This window comes from Garra rufa, chromosome 22 (genome assembly GCF_049309525.1).
Source record: "Garra rufa chromosome 22, GarRuf1.0, whole genome shotgun sequence".
NCBI lineage: Eukaryota > Metazoa > Chordata > Actinopteri > Cypriniformes > Cyprinidae > Garra > Garra rufa.
The window spans coordinates 32,995,783-33,020,913 of NC_133382.1; the positions used below are offsets into that span (position 1 = coordinate 32,995,783).

The 25,131-nt window shown below is 37.5% G+C and overlaps 1 protein-coding gene across 2 annotated transcripts in view; it reads right to left on the reverse strand.

Moving 5' to 3' along the window:
• Positions 1-7,450: 7,450 nt before the first annotated feature.
• The window catches only part of LOC141297686 (LLGL scribble cell polarity complex component 2), a 47,750-nt gene continuing 30,069 nt past the window's right edge, over positions 7,451-25,131 (reverse strand). The window contains exons 7-26 of one of the 2 annotated variants that reach the window (XM_073828127.1): positions 23,899-24,061; positions 22,871-23,003; positions 22,596-22,650; positions 22,095-22,249; positions 21,507-21,718; positions 21,184-21,251; positions 20,317-20,470; positions 20,090-20,194; positions 17,800-18,092; positions 16,488-16,635; positions 16,168-16,318; positions 15,953-16,069; positions 13,885-14,051; positions 13,543-13,804; positions 13,301-13,463; positions 13,189-13,217; positions 11,092-11,139; positions 10,628-10,670; positions 10,476-10,537; positions 7,451-8,456 (exon numbers count right to left, since the gene is read on the reverse strand). In XM_073828127.1, coding sequence (XP_073684228.1) covers positions 8,452-8,456; positions 10,476-10,537; positions 10,628-10,670; positions 11,092-11,139; positions 13,189-13,217; positions 13,301-13,463; positions 13,543-13,804; positions 13,885-14,051; positions 15,953-16,069; positions 16,168-16,318; positions 16,488-16,635; positions 17,800-18,092; positions 20,090-20,194; positions 20,317-20,470; positions 21,184-21,251; positions 21,507-21,718; positions 22,095-22,249; positions 22,596-22,650; positions 22,871-23,003; positions 23,899-24,061 — 2,533 coding nt within the window. In that variant the 3' untranslated portion in view covers positions 7,451-8,451. The remainder of the gene's footprint in view (positions 8,457-10,475; positions 10,538-10,627; positions 10,671-11,091; positions 11,140-13,188; positions 13,218-13,300; positions 13,464-13,542; positions 13,805-13,884; positions 14,052-15,952; positions 16,070-16,167; positions 16,319-16,487; positions 16,636-17,799; positions 18,093-20,089; positions 20,195-20,316; positions 20,471-21,183; positions 21,252-21,506; positions 21,719-22,094; positions 22,250-22,595; positions 22,651-22,870; positions 23,004-23,898; positions 24,062-25,131) is intronic. The other variant, XM_073828128.1, reaches the window with a different exon arrangement.

The window sequence follows — 25,131 nt, forward strand, 5'->3', positions numbered from 1 at the left end:
GGACATAATGAATATAAACGAATAATAAATTTATTACAGAAAAAAGAGGATCAATTAATGGATAAGACTTTAGGATGCATAAAATGTTTCTTGCAGGGCTATTTAATTTGAAGTACTTATATGTAATATTTATTCTTGATAAACTTTTGAATGCTGTCTACATCGCGCACAGACATTCGCATATACAGCATTGCCTATTGTTAATATATAACTTAATATTGCATTAATTTCTATAACAATTAATATAATCATTTCTTAACTCAAAATAAAAAATATTATTATACCTCCTCATATCCTCGTTGGATGCGCAAACTTTAGAGAGAAATGCATCTCTACAGACTAGCTACATAATAAAAACGTTTTTGTTTTCTACTTGTTTTTTTTCGTTAGGTAGTAATTTAAGTCTTTCTACATATTTATTTAACATGTCTGACAAAATATACGAATTCATTTGTGTGGCCACGACAAACATAAGTGAACCGAAGGTGTCCCCTCCAGGTTACCGTAACTTTTAGTTTGCAGAAATGTTTTCAGCCTGCTCCAGTCCAGTGCGTTACATGACTGCCCCCTACTGATCATGTCTTTCCTATGTCATTGTATTTTCCGTGTTCCCTTGGAATACACCGGCGTCACGCGAGACCACTTTACTTCCCGCGCGCATTTTAAATGGCCAGATCTGTAGGTCAGTACTAAATAAAAAATAACATGCATTTGTATGATCCTTCTTATTTTGCTCAAATAATTAACATTTTGCAGATTCTAAAAGGTGTATCTAAACTTTAAACCTCAACTGTACCTATAATCCTCCTTACCTTATGATAATGCAGTGCTCCTGGGTGGTATTCTGAGACTGGCAAAAGGCAGCATCTGCTATGGCATATAAATGACTACAGGGACAATAAAAATCTGCCTTTCAATATGACTGTCAAACTCAAATTTTAAAAACACACATTATTTGCCTACCGCTAATATGGCAAAAAATTTAAAGAAAACATCTACAGCCAAACACTGCTTGAATCCTCATAAGCAAAAGCACTCACGGTGGATTATTGTGCTTCTCTTTACCCTGGTACTGCAGTCTCAGATCCTCAGTGTAGATGCTGAGAGGCTTGAAGGGGTTGATGGACAGGAGCATATCGCCAATATACGTCTGTTGGTTTTAATAAACCAAGTTAAAAAGACAACTGAATGTGGGAAAGAAAAACACATTTGATTGTCTGGTAAAGGGAATGCATACATAAATTGAATCCCGGTGAAACCGCTTCTTCAAATTCAGCAGAACGGAACTCTCACACACCTCTCTAAAATACAATGCACACTTTGGTTATAAGTTTTCATGTTTTAAAGCAATTTAGACAAGCTCAGCATGATATCTAATATGCAAATTAATGTTTTGTTAATATAATTCACTTCTACACAAGGAAGTGTACATCAGGTGATTGCTGCAATGACTCACTCAAGCTGTGCCAAATCTTCTACCTCATCCACCTCCACAGCTTGACTGCTTCCTGGCATCATTACCTGAGGCAAAAAGTAAAAGGAAGAAGAGCAGAACTGTCACTGAGAGCCCCCAGCGGGCACACGTGTGGTTAACACCTACACTGTTTCCTAGCTTCCTGTTTCAAATCAAACAGTGAACATTATAGATGTCAATAAGGTTGACCACAAAGTCATTCATAAGTAGCATGGGTATATTTGTAACAATAGCCAACAATACATTGTATGGTTCAAAATGATCGATTTTTCTTTTATGCCAAAGATCATGAGGATATTAAGTAAAGATCATGTTCCATGGAGATATTTAGTAAATTTCCGACCGTAAATATATCAAAACTTAATTTTGGATTAGTAATATGAATTGCTAAGGACTTCATTTGGACAACTTTATAGGTTTCAGATTTTCAAATAGTATCTTAGCCAAATATTGTCCTATCCTAACAAACCATACATCAATGGAAAGCTTATTTCTTAAATGACCCTTATGACTGTAATTGCAGAAGAGTTCAACATATGCTATACCTGTGTGCTGTTAAGTCTCTCCTCCAACATATTTTGCGTCGGATCTTCAGATTCCCATGGGCCCCTGCCATTGTGGACCGGAATGATGTGGGGATGTTCATCATCTTGATACACTGTCCATTTAGTAAGCTTCTCCACCGTTTGATGGGGCAGGAGGTTTTCTGAACGTAGCCAGTCTTGAGGATCACCAGACATTTGTTGATTCTGAGTCCAGTGTAGCTCTATATCAGAGGGCAAAAGACCCTCACCCATCAATTCTGCCACTTCTCGATCTGCATCTTCTTCATAAGAAGGTTGCATTGCTACATTCCTCCATGTCTCGGGTTCTGCTGTTGGATCTGAATTCCTTAGATTCCTCTCCACTTCTTTACTTTGTCCTTTACTTATACCATTCAGCAAAGGTTTAGACATGGACAACTTGGTGATGTTCACTTGCGACCCCCCAAGTTTTCCCTTGGCGGCTTGTAGTATACTCGTACCTTCTTTGATGCCTGATATTATCTCTTTTTTGTCTGCTTTGGCTTCAGGCTGACCTTCAATCACTTGAGAGTTTGGGCTGCCAATCTTATCACTTTTAATCTCTGGAGAATTTTTCTTAATGGACTTTAGTAGGCTAAGGTCTGGCTTGACTGGAAGAACCAGGCGAGCACCAGGCTTTGGTGGTTTATGCTCTGTTGTGCCTGCATTACCTGCGCTGGTGCTCGTAGATGGAACGGTGGCTTCATTAGCCTTGCCAATTTTGTTCATCCTTGGGAACACTATTGCATATTTAGCATCTCCTGAGTTGGTCTTTTCCTCCACGTCTTGTGGAGATGAACAAGCTTCATCAGAGTCATCAGCTGTAGCATCCTCATCCTTTGAGGTTGATATTTCCTTCTTTGATTTTGCCATTTTCATAACCATCTTTTGTCGGATAAGATTCTTCTTCGACTTGGTGCTGCTGCTCCTCTTCTTTACTGCCAAAGCCGGAAGCCATTTTGAGATACCAATTGCTTGGGTGACCGCTGATAGCTTTCTCCGAACGTGGAAGCCCTTCGGCATCTTCTTTTGAATCCATCCTGAGACGCGCCGCAATGTCGTCATGCCTCTTTTCCGGGCCAATAAACGCTCTGTTGACTTTGACGGCTTGTCTTCTTCAGGTTCAGGCTCAGATGCGTCTGCCATTATTTTCTCACACGACTCTTGATTTGGCTCTTCGACAGCATCTTCTGTGTCTTTAAGAGGTTGCTCTTTGGCATTCTTGCTTTTATCATCCTTTCCTTTCATTGAAAACAGCATACGAGACTGTCTGTTTAGCAAACCTTTCGGGCCTTTTGTTTGACTTGCTGCCTGATCTTCCTCTGTCTTACTCATTGTCTTTGTTTTACTTGCCAACTGTAGAATTTGAGACTTACCTTTCACAGCGCCACCTTTGGAGAGAGACATTCCCTTAATATGGATTCCTTTTGAGGGTACAGAATCGTCTTTAGGCTCCTCTCCTCTAGAAGGTCCCTTCTTTTGTAGTATCTTAGATGTTAACATCTTTTTCTGCCCCTGGAGGTGAGCTGTCAGGTTTAGCGGTCCTGGTTTCTTTGACAAACGGGATGTGCTCTCTTGCTCTGTATCGCTCAGTACCTCCTCAGAGTCCACTTCTTCTGCACTGCTTACAGGTTCCTTCTCAGGTTCTTCTTTGATTCTACTTTCAACAGGCACATCGGGATTGTCCTCCCTCTCACTTTTCTTTTCCTCTTCTTCTTCCACGCCTTCTGTTTTTTTGCCTACATCATCTTCTTCCTCCCATTCTGCTTTTTTGCCTACATCTGACAGTTCTTCTTCATCACTTAATACACTTGCGTCTGTCTCCGAGGTGTTCTCCATGCAACTTAACCCCTCCTTCTTGTCATCCTTTACTTCTTCTTTATCACTCTCTTGGTCTGAGCTCTCTGCTTTCTCACTCTCCGATTCATCCTCTTCTGTATCTACTACTTTAGCACCTCTTCTTCTCGCAACTTTTGCAGGAGTTTTAGTTGGACTTTTCTTCTGGTCAGATTTTGATTTGACAGCTTTCCCAGCTCTCCCTCTACCTGTATTGCCATTAGTCACCTTAGCAGGTAAGACTTTGCCATTTTGCTTTCTTGCTTTGGCTATTTGCCTGGAGGTCTCTATCTCTTCCTCTTGCGGTTCCTCGGTTTGGTCACTGCTCCCAGTTTTCTTCTCCTCATCATTTTTATTCTTCCCTTTGCCAATCTCTTCCTTCTTTACAAACTTACCACCTTTTCCTTTCCCACTTTCATTATTATTTGAGAGTATTTGAGATTCTGTCTTTCCTCCTTTTTTGGAGGGAACTGGCTCTTTTTTGTCTGCCTTTCCTGTCACCGCTTTCTGCTTCCCTCCTCTAGCCCTGTTTGGGGATTTGGCTGGAGGCATGATTCTAGGTCAAAATAACCTCACAGGTCCTGTTTCTGACTTTTCCTCCAATGTCAGGACATTTCCTTGACGACCTATGAATAATAAAACATTTTCAAAGATTTAAAGACCACAAAAGTCTTCAATACAAATCCTTCTATCTTCTATCTGCAAAACTTTCACTAATTTTTAACCTTTGTTGCAGAGCTAGTGAAACTGATGCATATCAGCAACCTAAACTACCATGGCTAGAGATCATATGTCATGTCTTTCAACTAAAGTGCAAGGTGTACCTGACCTAATGGTCACCATTAAGACTGGGTTTCAGGCATTTAGCTCATCACTCTCAAGAATGCCAGCTGATTCAGAGATGTGACTTTAGATATAGACAGATCAAGCACTGTTAAATAAGAGGTTTAACATAATACACACAAGTACTCAAATACCATCTAAATTCCACATCTGTTTCTTTTTCAAAGAAAATTCAAACATATTTAAAAAACTAACTGCAGACTTGCATCAGTGTGACACTGAATGACTTACCCCTCTTCTCAGGTACATCCAAGGCATTGAGGGGGTCTCGAGAGTATTTCTGCTAGTCCCAAACACTCCATGGATTGATCCTGTGACCGGACTCAAACACCTACACAGTCTCTCTGACACAAACACACACACACACACACACACACACACACACACACACACACACACACACACACACACACACACACACACACACACACACACACACACACACAAACACAAGCATGCACAGGTATTCAAGGGCTCTGGTGAATAATTTATTTGATGGCACACCATATAGTTATGCACCCATTCATATCGGCAGCTGCTAAACAGACGGTGGAAAGGTGAGAGGCTTCACTGCAGGGGTGACAAAAGGTGTTGATACATGAGAGAGCAGGAGAAAGACACTGACAGATGCTCACATGCTTGCATTGAAATTCCAGAAGACATTCCTTCCGAATGTTTTCAGAAAAGTCTGTTATTGTTTTCTTTTTCCATCACAAAAAAGGTCTATAATATATTAGAATGTCAGGGGGAAAAACATTTTTAATATCACTAGACAAACAACAATCTATCTATCAGGACGAAATCAAATACTGAATGTTTTATATTAAAAACATAGTAAAGTGCATCTGTATGGATAAAGTGCAAAGTCTTTTAGAATTATTAAATATTTAAGTTTCCTCAGTGGTGGTCTGTTTTTTTTCCCCCAAATATGTTAAAAAATACAAATCAATCAAAAAATAGGTAGGTAGGTAGGTGGGTAGAAAGGTAAGTAGATAGATAGATAGATAGATAGATAGATAGATAGATAGATAGATAGATAGATAGATAGATAGATAGATAGATAGATAGATAGATAGATAATATTACTAATATTGTTGCCAAAGAAAGGAACTAACTTGCACAAGTATTACCTGACAGTGTTTTTAATATTTTGAATCTCATACATATTTAGAAGCTACTAGACCACGACATTATAATAACGCTATTTATTTGTTTATTTTTACATAGCTTGCCTTGTGCTGTGTGACACAATGGTGTAAACGTCGATTCTCCAGGATTCTTCAAGGGATGGTGTCCAATATCAGGCAAACATTTGAGCTACTGCGATTAGGGAACAAAGCATCTCTCAATAATAGATGATCAAAACTCTTGGCTGAGTGTGTATGACAACTGATCTGACCAAAGGGAGTTTCCTTTTCAAATGTTTTCAACGGCTACAACCCTCTTTATAAGCAGTCATAAATTGACTAGACAGACTTACAGTAATGGTTCACAATAAGATAACAAGTCGTGTCATAAGTCATGTTCACACGTTTATAAATATTTCACCCCTTCTCTCTTTGAAAAGAGATTAATTCACATTACGAACTAAACGAATGTTGCATTGAATGAACATGAACAAACGAACTTAATCACTACTTATCAGTTTATTTTTTCAAATATAAAGACACGTTATCTTGTTTATGTTTACAATAAATGTTCAACATGCTGGGCTAAGCAATTTTTAGGCTTATTTCGAACTCGAACTTACCTTGCAATTAGTAAAAAGTCACGACGCCTCATAAATCGGCCATTTTGGCGATACTGATCGGTAAACAATTCCACTGAACCGAACGAACTATTGCTGCTGAATCAATTATTGTCATATTTTGGGCTGTACTAATCGGTCAGACCAGGAAAAACATGTGGAGTACTATAGACTGCCAAAAGTTATAACAAATCAAAGAAGGGCAAGAATCTTGACAACATTTGTGTTTGTTCTTGTTATTTCCGGTCAGGTAGGTGAAATATTAGGCTAATATCTTAATTAATATACTTGTACGTTTCTTTACCACCCATTTACTTTAGCTTGTCTGAATATTGCACCCTTTCCTGCTTACCAAGTCCTTCTCTATGATTTCAACAGCTTATACACGTTTTTTTCTGCATTTCCCTGCTGAAAAAAAACAGCTAAAACCAGCCTAGGCTGGTTGGCTGGTTTAAGCTGGAAGTAGCTGGTTTTAGCTGGTCTCCCAGCCTGGCCAGGCTGGTCAGGCTGGTTTTAGCTGGTGGTTTTCCAGCCTGACCAGCTAAGAAAAATGGCCAAAACCCCTCTAAAACCAGCCTGGCGACCAGCTATGACCAGCTAAAACCAGCCAACCAGCCTAGGCTGGTTTTAGCAGTTTTTTTTCACCAGGGTTTAGACAGCATAAATCAGCAGAACAACTTATTCAGTAACGTTAGTACATACTAATTGTGCAATCCATGCTGTTTACATCCTAGTATCACCAACATGGCCACGCATAAGGGTAACTGACCCGAATCGTGACGCCCTCTGTCCCCACAATACTCATTTAAATAATTTTGCAACCTGTCCTAAAAAGAGGATTGCTGTTATTACTCTGGAATGAACAATTTACATTTCAATGAGGAAAACGGCATAATAATGTGCTGCAAAGTCAGATAAAGTGCAAAAACAACTTGCTTTAACTACATAAAAACATTCTTGAAAATGCAAAAATGACAAATAAGCCAGTTTGTGTGAAAAAGTTTTACTGAGAAGACTGTAGTGTGAAGTTACAAAGCATAATAATTAGTGTTCTCATACATAATCATGTTTCTACAAAAATATATTCTAGACTCCCCCCAAAGAAAACACTAAAAGCATTTCAGGAGACAGTACCAAAATATTTCCTTAGATCAGAAAATACAGCCCTCCGTAAAAGAAACCCAGCGTCAAAACAGGTACGGATTTTCATATACACATATATTAAAACATTTGACTACAATATTTTAAAATTACATTCCTAAATTACATCATTCATTATTGGCATAACAAAATTGTTTTACATTAAAAAACAAAAACAGAAAATAAAAACCTAGCCCCTCAGAAAGCTGTACACCCTAGAAACTACAGCATATGAACTACACAGTAGTGTACAAGTACCTATAAGAACTTATCTAGCCACTGTTCTCATTGGTGTGGACGGGGAAAGGCAACACTACTTCTTGTGGAATACTCAGTAGGGTTGTAAAAGTGAATGTGATTTATTAGCATCTAGTGCTAACGTTGCCTTGTCGTCCTACCCTAATTCGTCAGCAATAGCTAACGGCGTCTTTATCCAGGTATTATACACCATCTATGCAAAATCTGAGGTCTTCAATCTGGTATAAAACACAATCATGCATTTAAAATTAAGTTAAAAACAAGACCGTCTCAATCGGCAGTCTTTCAAATGCCACTGCTTTTGCTCGGGTTGCTGCGGTGGCGCAGACGCAGACGCTGGTGGTGTGAACGGCGGTTGGTCAGCATGTAATGGATTTTAGTGGAGATACAGTGTTTGGTCTTAGCAGGCACAGGTGGTGGTCCCTTGCTCTCCTCTCTCTGGGTGTAGAAGCTCTCGAGTGGGAGGTTTCTCTCTCCAGGGCAAGGCTTTCTCATGGTTCAGTAGTGGTACTAGCAGTAGTGTTCAGATCGTAAGCAAGTCTGGAATGAAGAGCGCATCCAGAATCGTTCAGGCACTGGGAATAAAAGGCTCAGTCTGTGGACACAGCAGAAAGCAGAAGAGACGCTTTTTATGCACAATATGCAACCACCTGAATCAAGTGAACAGCACTCAGAGCACCTCTTCCCACAACCAAAAAGCACACTGAAAAAGCATTTAAGTATTCAAATCTTTATTATCTATTGAAACCCACAATACGCTTTTTTGGGAGTTACTCCATAACATTTAGTTTTTATTTGTGTAAAACTGTTCAAAGCTGTGCTGATTAGCATCTTTGAGCTAGGTTCAAAACTATCTAAAATTGTCATTACCGAAACGGTCACAACCGAAAGATTTGGTGAAGTTTCAGTAGTGACATCTTTGTTTTTTTGGGTGTTATCCCATAAAATTGTCAATACTGTAACAGTCACGACCGAAACATGTCATTATTGTTTCGGTAGTGACAAAGGAAACACAATCATTTATTTGAGGAAAATAAACACAATTTCAGTACAGTTATGCAATTTTTTGTAGTGTTTTAGTATGAGGTCAGTGTGATCAACTTTTTGCCTTTTACAAAAATAAAATTGGATTCAAAATACAACAAATCTTAAAAAAAGAAAAAGAAAAAAAGAAACAAAACATTTGAAATATTGTTAAAATTGTAATATTATTAAAACATTTTTATTAAAAACCTTTTAATAAAATAGAAAAAATATTTATTTACAAGGAAGATGTAAGCAAAATCTTAAGGGCACCTGTCAAGTTTAAGATTTCGGGCTTTTTGTTTTTTTGTTTTTTTTCAGACTAGTGGATGAAAAACATCCAAAAGACACTGTTAAGTGTTTCTTTTATAGCACGTCATCTATTTGTGTAAATAGATTTCAATTACAATACATATATTTAAAGGACGTTTTCTCAAAATGAGTTTTTTTCTCCTAGACTGAGCCATAAATGTCCACTTCAGTAGCACTTCCACACACCAAACTTGACATTTTTATTCCTGACTCTATCCTAAAGGTTTTTACAGAGGGATTTGTTCATATTAAATTTGCTTGATTTTATACAACATATTATTTTTTTAATCATTTTCTGCCTGTTTTAAGTGTTTTCTGAATTAAGTGACAAAATGAGATACCAAAAATTCCTTCTGTAAAAACTTTTGACTCTAATATTTCAAAAAATTTAAACAAGAATTTTGAAACTGACTTCATCCAGTAATGCAAATGAGCATACATGTCAATAAACAATGCCTCATTTGCAGGGGCGTAGCAGCCAATTTAAAAGTGGGGGGGACAGTATGGTCATGTGACCCAAAGGTGATGTTCATACAGTATAATACATTCTGTTTACAAGAGCAACAAGATTTGAAGCTCATGGCAGACGCCCAAGAGATTCGCGCTGTGATTGGCTAAATGTTACTTCACTCAAATCTAAGTAACAAATCAGAGACCAGGGGCGGAAATATTGGCGCTAGGTCAAAAAAAGTGCAGGGGACAGAATCACCTGTTTCTAAAAGTGAGGGGGACGTGTCCCCCCCGGTTGCTACGCCCCTGCTCATTTGCATATTAAAACCTAACATTTTAGAAAACTTGTAATAGAAAAAATGTTTGCAATTAACAATGTAATCAATCAACTGGGTAAGTAACGTGATAACTATTAGTTAATTTTTTTACCCTATTCACCTGCAGTGTCTCGCCTTAATTAAATTATATATTACTGTGTTTCGGTAGTGACAAATTTGGGGACAGTACAAATATTCTACAACTTTCTGAAAATACAATATGAGAATTAACTGCACAATCACTAATGTGTACCTTGGATATTATGCAATTTGCACACACACAAAATGTATGGAAAAAGCTTTTTTCCCAAGATGTGTCAAACTCTGACTTTGAACCAGTTTTGTTGAATGGCCCATATAACACTACTGTGCTGGAAGACATACAGAAGCCATACATTCCCTTCTTCAGAAGGCGATGATCACTGTTCTCTCAAGTACTTTCAACAAGGCTAGTTACAATATTACTATTATATGCTAATATTACATGCTAATTAGGAACAGAAAATAATTACCTCCATTGCTCAGCACGTTGCCTGCTTTTGGCTTAGTCTTCAGATTGTTCTCTAGGAACGTCCTTAAAACAAACAATTAGCAGATTAAATCAAACCGTACTGGTATTGATGCATATTAGTAAAGTAACAAGATCTACATTGAAGTTTCTTACGTTTGATCTCCTTCTAGAGACTTCTGGATCTCCTGAAGCACTCCTGTTTTAAAGCAAGATGTGAATTGAACAAATTTCCTCAAAACTTTCCGACAAATTACTAAGACGCTATAAAAAATAGTCTAGCAAACATCTTCCTCAATGGAACTAATTGTAAGGTACTCAAAAACTAGTTCTTCTTAAGACTTTTTCAAAGCCATTTATACAACAATATTATTGTGCAGGCAAATAGAAGTGTTACATATCATGCACACATGACTGCACAGACCAGGGCAGGATGACTGAAAACATACAGCATGTTTAGATTATTGTTTTAAGCCATTTGCATATCATCTGCATGTAACAAAACATACACAGCAAGCACGATACACAAGTCTGATATTGCTCTGAGATGCTGGTCTAATTTGTTTACTTCTAAACTACTTCGTAATATCCTGTCTAACTGCTGATCCTCATGTACTCACTCTCATCGTTGAGCAAAGCATGCTCCATTACTTGTCTAGCAGAATTCTCTGGAACAAACAAGCACATTGATCAGTCAGGCGAAAGCTTGCAAACACTCGGAGGGGGAGTTATGAATGCAATTCATAATTGATGCAACTGGCACGCCACAGCAGTATTATTTTAGTATTATTTATAGACCATAATAGTATTTATTAATATTTTGAATTGAGATGTTATTTTAATGTTTCATTTTCATTTCATTTCAAGTAATTTGCTTCATTTTTTTTTTTTTATTTGTTTTCCTACTTGTGACCCTGAACCACAAAACCAGTCTTAAGTAACTGTAATAGCAATAGCCAAAAATACATAGTATGGGTCAAAATTATATAATTTTTTAATGCCAAAAATAGGATATTAAAAATCATGTTTCAAGAAGATATTTTGTAAATTTCCTACCGTAAATATATTAAAAATGTATTTTTGATTAGTAATTTGCTTTGCTAAGAACTTTATTTGGACAACTTTAAAGGCAATTTTCTCAGTATTTTGATTTTTGTGCCTCGTCCCTCAGATTCCAGCTTTTCAAATAGTTGTATCTCGACCAAATACTGTCCTATCCCAACCATACATCAACAAAAAGATTATTTATTCAGCTTTCAGATGATGTTTAAACCTCAATTTTGAGTAACTGACCAATATGTTTTTGACCTTGAAAAATTCTGAATTGACCTTGGTTTTGTGGTCTAGGGTTTCATTTAGTTTATGTAGTATAATAGTATTCATTACTATTTTGAAATAGCTTTTATTTTAATATTTGCTTTCATTTTATTTTCAATTAAAACATTTTTTGGGCCGTTTTGTTTCATGCTTCTGCCATTTTTATTTTTTGCCAATTTATTTTTGTAGTCATTTTAGTACTTAAACTTATTTTTCTTTTCAGTTGCCAAAGCAATATTTATAATTTTTTTTTAAGTTTTTAAATTTATAATTTCAATTAACAAAAAAAATATTTTAATAGGTTTAGTTAACAATAACACCACTTGGCAAGGATGTGTAAAATAAGTGGCCCAAAATTAATATATTAATATTAATTAGAGCTGTGATGAACAATTATTTTGGTAATCAGTCGATTATTCTGACGATTAATCAAATATTCAGATAATTATAATTAATTGTTTGTGGTAATAAAAATAGACCTAAGCCAAACAACAGCCTTTAAAAGTACTTAAAATACATACATAATAGCAAGGAGGCAATAATAATTAGCTAAAAAAAAAAAAAAGCAAGAAATCATATGGTTTTACTGAACAAAACTGTTAATGTATTAAAGGTTGTATCAGCGATTTCTAGCCTAAAACATAAAGTGTCAATTTCAGCTCACCTTTCTTCACGATCCGCTCGCTGCCTGCCCCATAAATTGTCTGTGAAAAAACCGCGTCTCTCTGGTCAGCCTAGGGTCCGAGATATGCCAAAAAAGCAAACAGTGTTCCAACCAATCAGCGTCAGGGGGTTCGTGTTGTGGACTTTCTTACTGGTGCTGGGATGTGAGGGAGGCGGAGCGAAAGTCCACAACACCAAACCCCTGACACTGATTGGTTGGAACACTGTTTGTTTTTGTGTGGAAAGGTTGGTAGTGCCGATTGTTTTTTTGGCATATCTCGGACCCTAGGCTGACCAGAGAGACGCGGTTTTTTCACAGACAATTTATGGGGCAGGCAGCGAGCGGATCGTGATGAAAGGTCAGCTGAATTTGACACTTTATGTTTCAGGCTAGAAATCGCTGATACAACCTTTAAACAATAGAACTAATGTATATTTTATCAAAGGCCTGAAAAGGGCGCCAACAGCCTGATGATTATTTGACTAAACTACATTTAATTAAAATATCCACTTGGCCATTTCTTTATGGCAGAAATGTATTAGAAAAGTATTAATGTGGCATTGTTTCATCAATTACAGATTGCATCTGTAAGTACAGATTAAAGTCTTGCATGAGTGACTTTTGGGAATAACATGGGGATGCATTCAACGAAGCATTAAGAACATGCATTTTTTTAGTATTGGATGCTTAGTTTGGACAATTCACACAGATCTAGAAAAAGCACACTGAATCTCACCATATCCTTCACTCTCCCTTTTGAAATTTCTAGAAAAACAGAACAAACATCGATTTAAAAACACTTTTGTCCAGGAAAGGAATAATAAATTCTGAACTATTACACTACACACCTGTGTTCAGTAGGTACTCCATCCGGCTGGTCCCTGTGAACGGGACTTGATGGGTTCTTGGGCCTCATCTGGAGGGGAGCCTCAACCAAACAGCGTGGTTCCACCACCCAACGGGTGGAGAGCGAAAACCGTTCAAACTCAGATGGGGACATCAGATAGAAACCTAAAAGATGACCAAACAAAAGAGTTTCAGAGGAGATTCCTGAGTAAACGCATTGTGTAAAAAGTGAGCGTTTTCATACCTTGGCCATATTTGGTGAACACACAGGATGCGATTCCACTGACGTCTTCTCTTCGTATGCAAGGATAGTGGACCATCATTTTAATGGAGGGCAGAGAGATGACATGTAGCTCCCCCTGATTGGTCAGCACCACCAAGCTGCTCTCCAACTGCTCGTCGGTCCGAGAGCCAAACCAAGCTACGCCCACACGGCGAACACGAGAGCCGTCGACCGCTGTCAGCTTCAGCTTTGACTTACTGCTCACTTTGGGCAGTGTAAACAGCTGTGTACATACAAATGTGTTAAGACACAATCTACATTGGCAGTGGAGAAAAAAATTAGCTCTGTGATTGAAATCCTCACCTTAAATTGCTCCTCTGACACAACCAACAGATGGTGAGAACCATGCATTTCAGGACTGCGTGCCAAATCGTGGGCCACCTCTAGGGGCTCAGGCAGAGGGCTGCCCTTGCCATCCAAGACCACCAAACCAACGACTGGAGCACGGTGCATCAACTGAATCTCTTTAGCTGGTGATGAAAAAGCACTTTTAGAGAAGATCTTTATACATCATGGGTTTTGTGTACCCTATTTTTCAAAACCTTGAAGGCAATATTTATTAAATCATCATTTAATACATATTTTGGACTATAAGGGGGGGGCGCAATTATTTCAATCATGTCAAATGGTTGCACTCTGTGAGATACTGGTACTACCTGTAGCTATTTTTACCGCAACACAACTCAGAAAATATGATACGGATACGATGCCACATTGTGCTGCTTTCGGTTGTAATTTTCAGTCACAGAGCAACAACAGAAGCGATGTAAGTCTTTACTAATTTTCTAGCGATAAGAAGAGGATAAAGGAATGGGAAGATGCCTGTGGATGAATAGGACTTCCTAAAGACCTGCGCCTTTGTTCTCTCCATGTTAGCCCTGATGCCTTTGAGGCTTTTAGTTGACCACAAATACTGAAAGAGCTTACAAATGGCAGAGACAAGAAATACTAGATGCCATCCTGGCAGGACTTAAAGATGCTGATGCTTTTTATGACACCACAGCCCTTGAATGAGTTTCTAAGTGCAGTTATCATTTGAAAATCAATGGTATGGCATTTGGTTTAAGCCAATGCCTATATCCATCATCACCTGCTCTTTTAGTAGCTGTGGTCATTGCATCAGTATTTTATTTTTTCAAAATTGTGTTGCGGTAAAAACAGCAACAGGAAGCACCAGTTTCTCATCGAGTGCAACTATTTCACGTCATCAAAATAATGCCGTCACCTATAGTCCAAAATATCCATAAAATGATGTGAATTTTTTTTTTAAATAAAAACCTTTCATGGGTTTTCTACTCCATATTTCAGTTAGAGATATAATTTGTTATATTAAGCCATACAAGTCTTAATAACTGAATTTTACTTAAATATAATACAGTATGTGCTGATCAAAATGTGGAACAAATTACAACTGATCAAAAGTTGGGGTTCAGTAAGATTTTTCAAATCTTTCAAAGACTTTTATGCTCACCAAGGTTGAATTTACTTGACCAAAAATGCAGGAAAATAGAAATAGAAAAATATTTTTTACAGTTTGAAAAATTGCTGTTTTTCAATTTTACTTTATTAAAAGAAATTATTCCTGTATTGTCAAAGCTGAATTTCCAGCCGAATTTGCTGTCTTTAGTGTCACGTGATCCTTCAGAAACCATTCTAATATACTGTGCGGATTATTCATTTTGTAGACACTGATCATTTTTTTCAGGATTCTTTGATTAACAGGAAATTCAAAACAACAGGGATTATTTAAAATAAAATGTATCATTAATTAAAAGTATTAATAAAAGTATTACTTTCTTTAAAAAATAATTTTGACCTTAAACTTTTGAACAGTAATGTACAGTCAAACCAAAATTTATTCAGACGTCTTCAACATTGCTAAAGTTTGGAAAATGGTAATAAAATGACAAAAACTCAGATATAAATTGTGTCAGAACAAATTTATCTTGATAATGTCAGATAACTTTGCTAGAAAGGTATGTAATGGATTACAATCAACCAAAAATTATTTAATTTTAATTTTGGTCAGTCTGTGGTGTAAAAAGGTCACATTAGCAATTAAAGAAAAAACACTTAAGTGAAACATGGTCAGGTCAAAGTGTGTGAATAATTTTTGTCCCCAAATTTTTATTAGTTTTACTGGTAGTCCACTGTATGAAGAACTTTTGGATATAATATGTCACAGTTTACATTTTGCTATTCTCACGTACATAAATTAACTATAGTGTTCTGCACCCACTCGTAAAAAAAAAAAAAATAGCACAGATTATATCTGGTGTCTGAATAATTTTTGTTTTACTGTATATTTGTGTGTATTTAAAAACAAACAAACAAACAAGTGTGTCATTTATATATTGTTTTCTTTTTTTACCTGCATGAGCTACCACTGGCTCCTCCGCCCTTCGTTCCAGTGAAGGAACACGGAGGACGTATGCAAAAACAGCTCCACCATTGGATCCTGCCCACAGTGAGGGCGTACTGTGAGAACCTGAAAAAGAGGAAGATTATTGAGGTCTTCTGTTAGTCACACACACATGCCTGAAAAGATACAGTGAGAATAAGAATTAGAAACACTGTGGTACTCACTATCACTGACGAACGTATCTGCGAAGTAGAGTGTTCTGACAAGGCCCGTGAAGGAGTCGTCAGAAGAACGGGCTTCGATCTTTCTCTGTACAGGTGCCAGCTCCATCTCCTGTAGAGCTTCAGCCTCTAGCCTGGCGTTGATTTCTTGCAGCTGCAGAAACATTCCTGATATTTACTATCAAGCCATCAACACCCTTTTAACAAGTATGCTATGCTAACCGCTGCTGAAATAACATCACGCATAATGTCTAGTCTCATGTTTAGTTAATTTGGGTGAATAACAGCAGCATTAGAAAAAAAAAAAAAGAGTTGATAAGTACCTTGGCTGCGTTGGTAGTGTGGTGTTTTCGCATAGAGACTCGGCTGCGGCGAATCCTGCGGAAGGACTGACGCAGAGACTTCTTGATGGACTTGACGCGTGAGAGCGGCCCCTCCAAGGCCATCTGGTCACTGGGGTTTAGAGTGCACCTGTAAATGGACAGTATTCGGCTATTAGCATGCTCATAGTCTGCAGGAAAAAACACAATTAATAAAATTTATTTATTAAAAAAAAAAAAAAAAAAAAAAAAAAAAAAAGAGTAAAGTCAAATTTACATTTTCTTTTAAACTGATGGATATCAAGTCAAAAGGTTGCAATTTTTAAGACCCTAAAATACATTACGGTTAGAATATACAGTAAAATACAGTACGTTTAAAAAAAAAATCATACTTTAATTTAGCAAGGATGCATTAAAATGATTATAAGTGACAGTGAAGACAATAATACTATACAAAAAATATATTTCAAAACAATCCTTACTTTTGAGCTTTCTATTCAAACAATGCTGGATGAAAATGTATCAATAAGCAGTAACTGTTTGATAATGATAATGATAATAATAAGAAACAATTCGTGAGCATCAAATCAGCATATTAAAATGATTTCTGAAGGATCATGTGACACTAAAAACTGAAGTAATGTCTGCTAAAAATTTAGCTTTGCCATCACAGGAATAAATTACATTGGAATACATATATTAAAAGAGAAAACAGTTATTTAGACTTCTTTGGAAAAACATTAAACATCTTACTGAATCCAAACTTTAAATGGTAGTGTAATTGGGTCTACATTTTGGTAAATAAATAATATTTTATCATTTTTATGACTTTTCTATTATAATAAATGTGGAAAAAATTACATTTGACTTGTATTGCATAAAAAATATAAACAAAAACAATATGGTTTAATATTTAACATATTAAAAACAAATGAATTTGAATGAAAAGCTAGTCTATCATATGATAAGTGAATCAGACTAGGGGTGCTTTTTCCACTTCACCACATTTTTATTTTTCTATTGTTTTTATGCATTTATCATGATAAAAATACTGTGTGGTGACCAACACTGTGTCTATAATTAAGACTTCCTTTTTGAAGGGAACATTTCTTTAATTAGACTACTGTGAACAACACATCAGCACATGTATTGTCACGCATCAGTCTGAACCAGCTAAAAAAAACACGAGTCTTATGTGCTTTTTGTATCAGGTTTCTCCCTTCATGTTAATTTGTGATAGCCAATAAAATTAGGTTGTTATTGATCTTTTAAACTAATAAAACTGGAATGCTATTTAAAATCTTATTCTTCTCACTTGACCATGATGTTATTCCTCTGATGGTAGTCATAGAGACCAAAGCCGTGGCTGGTACCAAAGGCCACCAGTTTCCACTCTGAATGCAGAGCGATTGCTGTGACCACAGCGGGCGGCTGGCACTGCACTAGAGCGAAGGGCTGAAAGCCTGGAGGGAACAGAACCGGCTCCTCCCGCACGTCTAGACGCGCCTGGCCCTTCCAGCGGAAGCCCTCTTGACCCTGCAGCAGGTCCACCACTGTAGCTTCAACCATCTGCTCGGCAGCCTCATCATTCAGCTCCAAAACCAGAATCTGAGTGGGAGGAAGACAAAGACAGACATAATGTTTTATTTAATACATTTCGACAGAAGCAGATGAAAATAAAACAGCAATATCTCACTTCTGTACAAACATATTTCTGTGCTTACAGCATAATTCACATACAGTTGCATGGGTATTGTTCTGCCCGTACATCCGCATAACTGCACTAACGCCTTTCAGTAGTTCAGTGAAAGTACAACAGGAGAGAGACTGATCCTGCAGAGTGGCTTTTTACCAAGCTCAACTCATTTCCAAATGGCAGACATGATGTGAAGTGGACTGTTAATAATCAGCTAAACCGGAGTGCTTCAGTCAAGTTCTCTCTCATGATTAATTATCAGCAGCCATTAAAAAGTCTACCAACTGGGTGAGCTGGAAAAGAGATCAGATCTTCAGCACAAGCAAGTGAGAAAAAGTTCATAGACATACAGTGAGAAAAAAATTATTTGATCCCCTGCTTATTTTTTATGTTTGCCCACTGACAAAGAAATAATCAGTCCATAATTGTAAATGTAGGTTTATTTTAACAGTAAGAGACAGTGTAACAACAAACCAATCCAGAAAAACACATTTTTAAAAAGTTATAAATTGATTTGCATTTTAATAAGTGAAATAAGTATTTGATCCCCAATCAATCAGCAAGATTTCTGATTTCTTGAAGCCAGCCAGGGCATTAAAAATGGATCTTGGATAAGTATGACCCAAAACACACAGCCACACACAGTGGCTCAAAAAGAAGCATATTAAGGTCCTGGAGTGGCCTAGCCAGTCTTCAGGCCTTGATCCCATTTAACAAAAAAAATCTGTGGAGGGAGCTGAAGGTTTGAGTTGCCAAACGTCAGCCTCGAAAAAGGATCTGCAAAGAGGAGTGGGACAAAATCCCTCCCAAGATGTGTGCAAACCTGGTGGCCAACTACAAGAAATGTCTGATCTCTGTATTTCTGCCAAGTGATGTTTTGCGAAAGGGGTCAGATACTTATTTCACTCATTAAAATGCAAATCACTATATAACTTTTTTCTGGATTTTTTAGATGTTATTCTGTCTCTCACTGTTCAAATAAACCTACCATTAAAATTATAGCCTGATCATTTCTTTGTGATTTTGAAGAATCATGGGATCATGTATAATATATATATATATTTAAATAGAACATTTTAAAATGTAATAATTTCTAAATATTACTGTCTTTATGGTATCTTATTCACATTAAAGCAGCCTTGAGTATATGTGGTAATGATATGTGCAAACTTTGTCTTCCCTTAAATGGATAGTTCACTCAAAAAAATGACCCCATGATTTACTCACCCTCAAGTCATCCTAGGTGTACATGACTTGGAATTATATTAAAAAATGTCCTGGCTCTTCCAAGCTTTATAATGACAGTGAATGGCTGTTGAGATTTTGATTTACAATGCATCCATCCATCATATAAAGTGTTCCACGCAGCTCTGGAAGGTTAATAAAGGCCTTCTAAAGTGAACTGATGCATTTGTGTAAAAAAAAAGTTAAAGTTATCTTTAAAACTTATTAATCATAATCTTGTAAGTGGAGAGAGCAAAACACAACGCAGGTCACAAATTACAAAAGCATGGATTTCGATATATGCCAAGAGGAGTTTTCCTTTGCTGTAAACAAAACTGGGCTCTTGTGAGACTAGCATATTCTTACCAGAGCTTACACTGCGATTAAGGTTTATAAAGTTTTAAATATGGATAGTTTTCTTACACAAATCCATCTATTTGCCTCAGAAGGCCTTTATTATCCCCACAGAGGCTGTGTGAAGCACTTTTTATGATGGATGAATGCACTTTATTAGACTTCAAAATCTCAACACCTATTACACTGCCATTATAAAGCTTGGAGGAGCCAGGACATTTTTTAATATAACTCTGATTGTATTCGTCTAAAAGACAAAAGTCATATAGACTAGGGGTAATTTTCATTTTTTAGGTAAACTATCCCTTTAAACTCCCACATTAAAACTCACTTGTCCTGCAGTTCCAGCCACTGTGAGATATCCGCTGTATTTACACAGGTGGATCTTCTGAATGCCTAGCCGGGGGTCGTCGCTATATGGGTCAAAGCAGCCCACCTGATATTTTGAAAAACAATAAACACACCGAATCAAATGTCTGATGAAATCAGTAGACAACTGTGTTAACAGTAAGTTAAGTCTGAGTGATAATACTTGTACAAGTGTCAGTTAAACCAGACCTTGCGAAATGGAGGCCACTCTCCTTCACTGCCCTGGTTCATGTTGTCATTCGGGTCAGCATCCGTGAGGAAGACTCCAGCAGTGCTCAGTTTGTACATGGGGAAAAGACAGACCCCTGAGGCATCCCAGAACCGCACAGTGCCGTCTTCATGCCTTTCAAAAGGAAGATGGATACAATGGTAAGATCAATTTTAATCATCATTTCCTCATTCTCTAAATGTGAAACCATTACAGTGTCTCAACAGAATGTTTTTCCTTGTTATTCACATGGTTTTCATGAGAAGGGAAAAACCTGGCTGTATAGAAGAAACGTATTTTAAACAGGGTCCAAGTACCAACAGGTTGCAAGGGTTGTTTCATCAACAACTAGGCTTGAAGAAACCAACTAGAGTTACTGGACTAATACTTAATTTTTAAGAATTGAAAAATTCCTGATTTAACAGGCAAATAAGAACAAGAATCTGAACTTTCTTGTTTCTATTATCTAACAGAAGTGATGTGATAGACTCAAAACAGACAAACAGTTTAAAAGAAAAGCTCAACAGTTATGTCTTCTGACAGCTGAAAATGTCATCTAACTTTTTAAATCATTTTTGACAGTTTCTGCAAAAATATTAGGCAGCACAGCTGTTTGCAATATTGATGATATAATAATAAAAAGAAATGTTTGCAGAGCAGCAAATCATCATATCAGAATGATTTCAGAAGAATTGCGTGACACTGAAAACTGAAGCAATGAAGCTCAAAATTCAGCTTGTAAGCACAAACAAAATAATTCCCCATATTTTACAGGCTGAGACTTTACAGGGAAACCAATTGAAGATCACACCAAGATTGACAGCATTAGCTTACACAGGTCTACTCACCCTGTCAGGAGCAGGTCTCTCTGGGGAGGGTCTGGGGCAAGATTCTGGCCTCCATTTATAGGCCACGGCTACAAAAAGACAGATTGACAAAAACAAGAATTTAACGGCTCAATAGAATCAAGGTCAGTGATTAAAGTTGTCTGAGTTGCTGCCAAACAGAAATCCTCACAACAACACTTGACATAGTTGTTGAAGTGTTCTCAAGCCAACGGTAGTTAACATTTAACCCAGCAACTGGCGGCTGCAGTGAGTAAATGGTTTTATTGGGCAACGTGTGATCTGAGCCTAATATTTCAGTATTTTTGTGTGCATAAGTTTCATACCTTTTTGGAGTAGTGTGTATTCTGATGGGCTCCCGCAGCTTGCACTCTCTCCCACAGTTTGAGTGGGATGGAGGAGACGTGGTGCGAGCAGGTGATGGCTGAACAGTGTAATGGCACCAGGTAGGGCGTCTGGATGACAGGCCACCCCTCAGTCTGCAGATCCACCACAACCAGCTCCTCCTCCACTAAAACCACAAGAGCGCTCGGCTCACCTGTTACACACAGACACATTTAGACTGCTTAGAGCAGAAGTAGTTAAATAAAGTCAGTATTTTTTATTTCTTTGTGCATAAAACGTTCTTGTAGCTTCATAAAATTAAGGCTGAATGATGTCCTTACTACTTTTCTGGGCTTTGAATGTGGTAGATGCGTTGCTGTCTATGCTGGGTCAGAAAGCTCTCAGATTTCATCAAAAATATCTTAATTTGTGTTCCAAAGAGGAGTATAGGTCTTACAGGTTTGGAACGACATGTGGGCAAGTAATTATTGACACAATTTTCATTTTTGTTGAACTATCCCTTAAAAGTAAATGTGGAAGAAACCATGTAAAGGAACCAGAACTGTGTGTTTGGAAGCATCTCTCTCTACCTCTGTGGTTCTCTCCCTCGCGGATGACGAAGAAGTCAATAATGCGTGAGGTAAAATCCAGCGCCTCATGGGTTTTACTGTGGATGACGGAGATGCAGTGTCTGTCCCCGTAACTGGCTCTCGGCATCCCTCCGCTAAAGATGAGGAATGGGGGACTGGGAGACGAGAGGATAGAAGATGGAAGTGTTTACTAAATGACAAACATCCTTTGGCTCTTTCAAAACTTTTTAAATCTGGGGTTTCAAATATTTCGAAGAAAGGGAGACAGGAACAGGGAAATTAAAGGAACAGTATGATAAAATAGGCTAGAGATTAGTAGTAAAAGAAAAATAAGATGATCTTACAGCAGAACATATGAATGTCAATGGAAAGATTAAATATTAGCCAGACGGTGTGGGTCATAGTGAAGCACTCTGGGTTAATGACACCACAAGCAAACACACCTGTCTCAGCATCAGCGAGTGAACACTTACAGTACTGTCTAATAAAGAATATACTCACCCTTGTTTTGATGGCAGCTGTATAATTTTGGATATGGCCTTGCAGGGGAAGGCACCTGTGTGGAAATATTGTTCATTAAAGGAAGAAAGAACAGACAGCTCGTAACTGTGAGTAGAAGGTGAGTAATTAATAACAGAATTTTCATTTTTGGATGAACTATCCCTTTAAACATAGTATATTAGGCGAATGTACACAATTTTAAGCGCAGTGTAGATTTTGGAGCATGTTAACAGTTGCAACCGAAAACAAAAGTCATTCCGGTAATGTGGTCTCACCATACGGCGTCTCCTGTTTCTCAGGCTCCGTCTGAGGATCCTCGCCGGTCACCGTCCATTGGCAGTAACTCCCATCACTATGAGAACTGAGTATGTTTGCACCGTCTTCCATCCACCAAACACTCTCCAGTTGCTGCAGAGAACACAAAAAGAAACCATTACAAGCCTTGTTTTGATGTTCAGAGCTTAAAAGGGGTCAACGGATGCAAAATTCACCTTTAAAAGTTGTTTAAACTGAAATGTGTCTTAGCAGTGTGTACACATCCACCCGATAATGCTAAAAATCCACTGAGTGTTTTTTTTTTTTTAATTCCTATAAATCACAAGCACTATCTCAGATCAAGCCATTCACAGATTCTTGGCAGGATGACGTAGTTTTGGCAGGCCTCTCCTACGTTTGTTGACGGACACTGGCGTTTTAGCATAAACTCGCCCTGAGTGAGCTGTAAACTGTCTGCCATTGTTTCAACGTCGGAGCAGGAGTAGGCAAGAATGCCTTCTAAGCAATTGAGGTGTTTTGTCGCTTGATGTAATAATAAACATAGCAGTCGTCATTTACTCCCGACATCTGAGCCACTGAAGACGCAGTGGATTACTTTTGTTTTTGAAGGGAATGCGCCCCCGATCTACCTAAATGAGTCCATGTTCACGCAAATCATTTGTGATCCTGCTTCACCAACAGAAGTGAATGTGTTTTTTTTATGAATCTTTGAAAACTGTGTTTTCTAATAATATGCTAGTTAGCAAATTCCACGACCAATGTGGCTGAAGTTTACAGTCTCTTAGAGAATTTCTTGTCACCTCACGGAAGAGAGTGTCAGGGTAAGCATTAAAAAGGACATGCACCTAAAAAGGTTGCCGTGAACAGAGCTGTTTTTGACAAGGTAAAATGGGTGTTGTTTTGCACTACCATTGAGAAATTAACCAAAGTATGTTATAGACTTCATTAAGACTCTAAAGCAACATATTAACTTGGAAACTGGGCTTCCAGTGACCCCTTCAAGTGACAACATTGTAGTATATGCTACCTGTGTGCCAAGAAAGTGTTGGATGGGACGCCGTCGGTCCAGATCCCACAGCACCATCAGACCTCGGCTGTAGCCGATCAGCACCTGCCGTGGGTTGAGCGGGTTCTCATGTAGAGCCTCAACACACTCCAGATTCCTGCGGCCAACGTAATCCTCTGGAATTCTGCGAAAAGGTAGCGGTGAACAGTTTAGCGATCACAAAGAGTAACTGTAACAGATGGCATGTGAAACTGTTGCATAATACCATTCTACTGAAAGTATTTAAAGAATGTACACTCTATTTGTACACAGGCAAAATGAATTGAGAGAATTTAGAACTTATGGGCACTGGTTAAAGATAAGATTATTAAATTTGTCAATCTTAAATTCTTGCTTTTAAATACAGTGTTCACATGTACCAAAGTGACCAAATATTTATCATTAAACATTAACGTTATCTTGCAAAACATGTATGGCATTTTATATTGTTTCATCAGACACTTTTAAGATGCATGTACTATAATAGGTACAAACCCAACATTTAAAGGGAAAGTCCAACCAAAAATGAAAACTCTCACACCCTCACATTGTTCCAATCCAGTATGAGTTTCTTTTTTTTCTGCTGAACACAAAAGATATTTTAAAGCAAGTTGCTGGTAGCCATTGACTTTCTTAGTATGGAAAAAAAATACTATGGAAGTCAATGACTACCAGCAACTGTTTGGTTACCAACAACTTTTAAAATATCTTCTTTTTTGTTCAACAGGAGAAAGAAACTCATACAGGATTGGGATGAGGCTAAGCACATGATAGAATTTTTGTTTTGGGGTAAACTAATCCCTTTAATATAGAAGCCTGTTTCCACCACTGAATAAAAAAAGGTAACAGACGACTTCTCTCACAATTATGATTTTTTTTTTCTTGCAATTGCGAGTTTACATTTTGTAATTCTGACTTTTCCTCCCCTTTTTTATTAGTCAGCAGTGATAATAACTCACAATGACTTTAATAGTCTAAACTGTGATATAAACTCACAATTGCAAGTTAAAAGCCTGGTTTTACAGACAGGGCTTAGACTAAGCCACGATTAGGCCATAGTTCAATTAAGACATTCAAGTAAATTTTAGAAACCTGCCTTAGAAAAAAAACATTACTGGTGTGCATCTTAAGACAAAACAAAGGCACTGATATATTTTAAGATCAGTCAGTGCAAGTTGAAACAGCTCAGACTTACAATTTAGTTTGGGAGTAGGC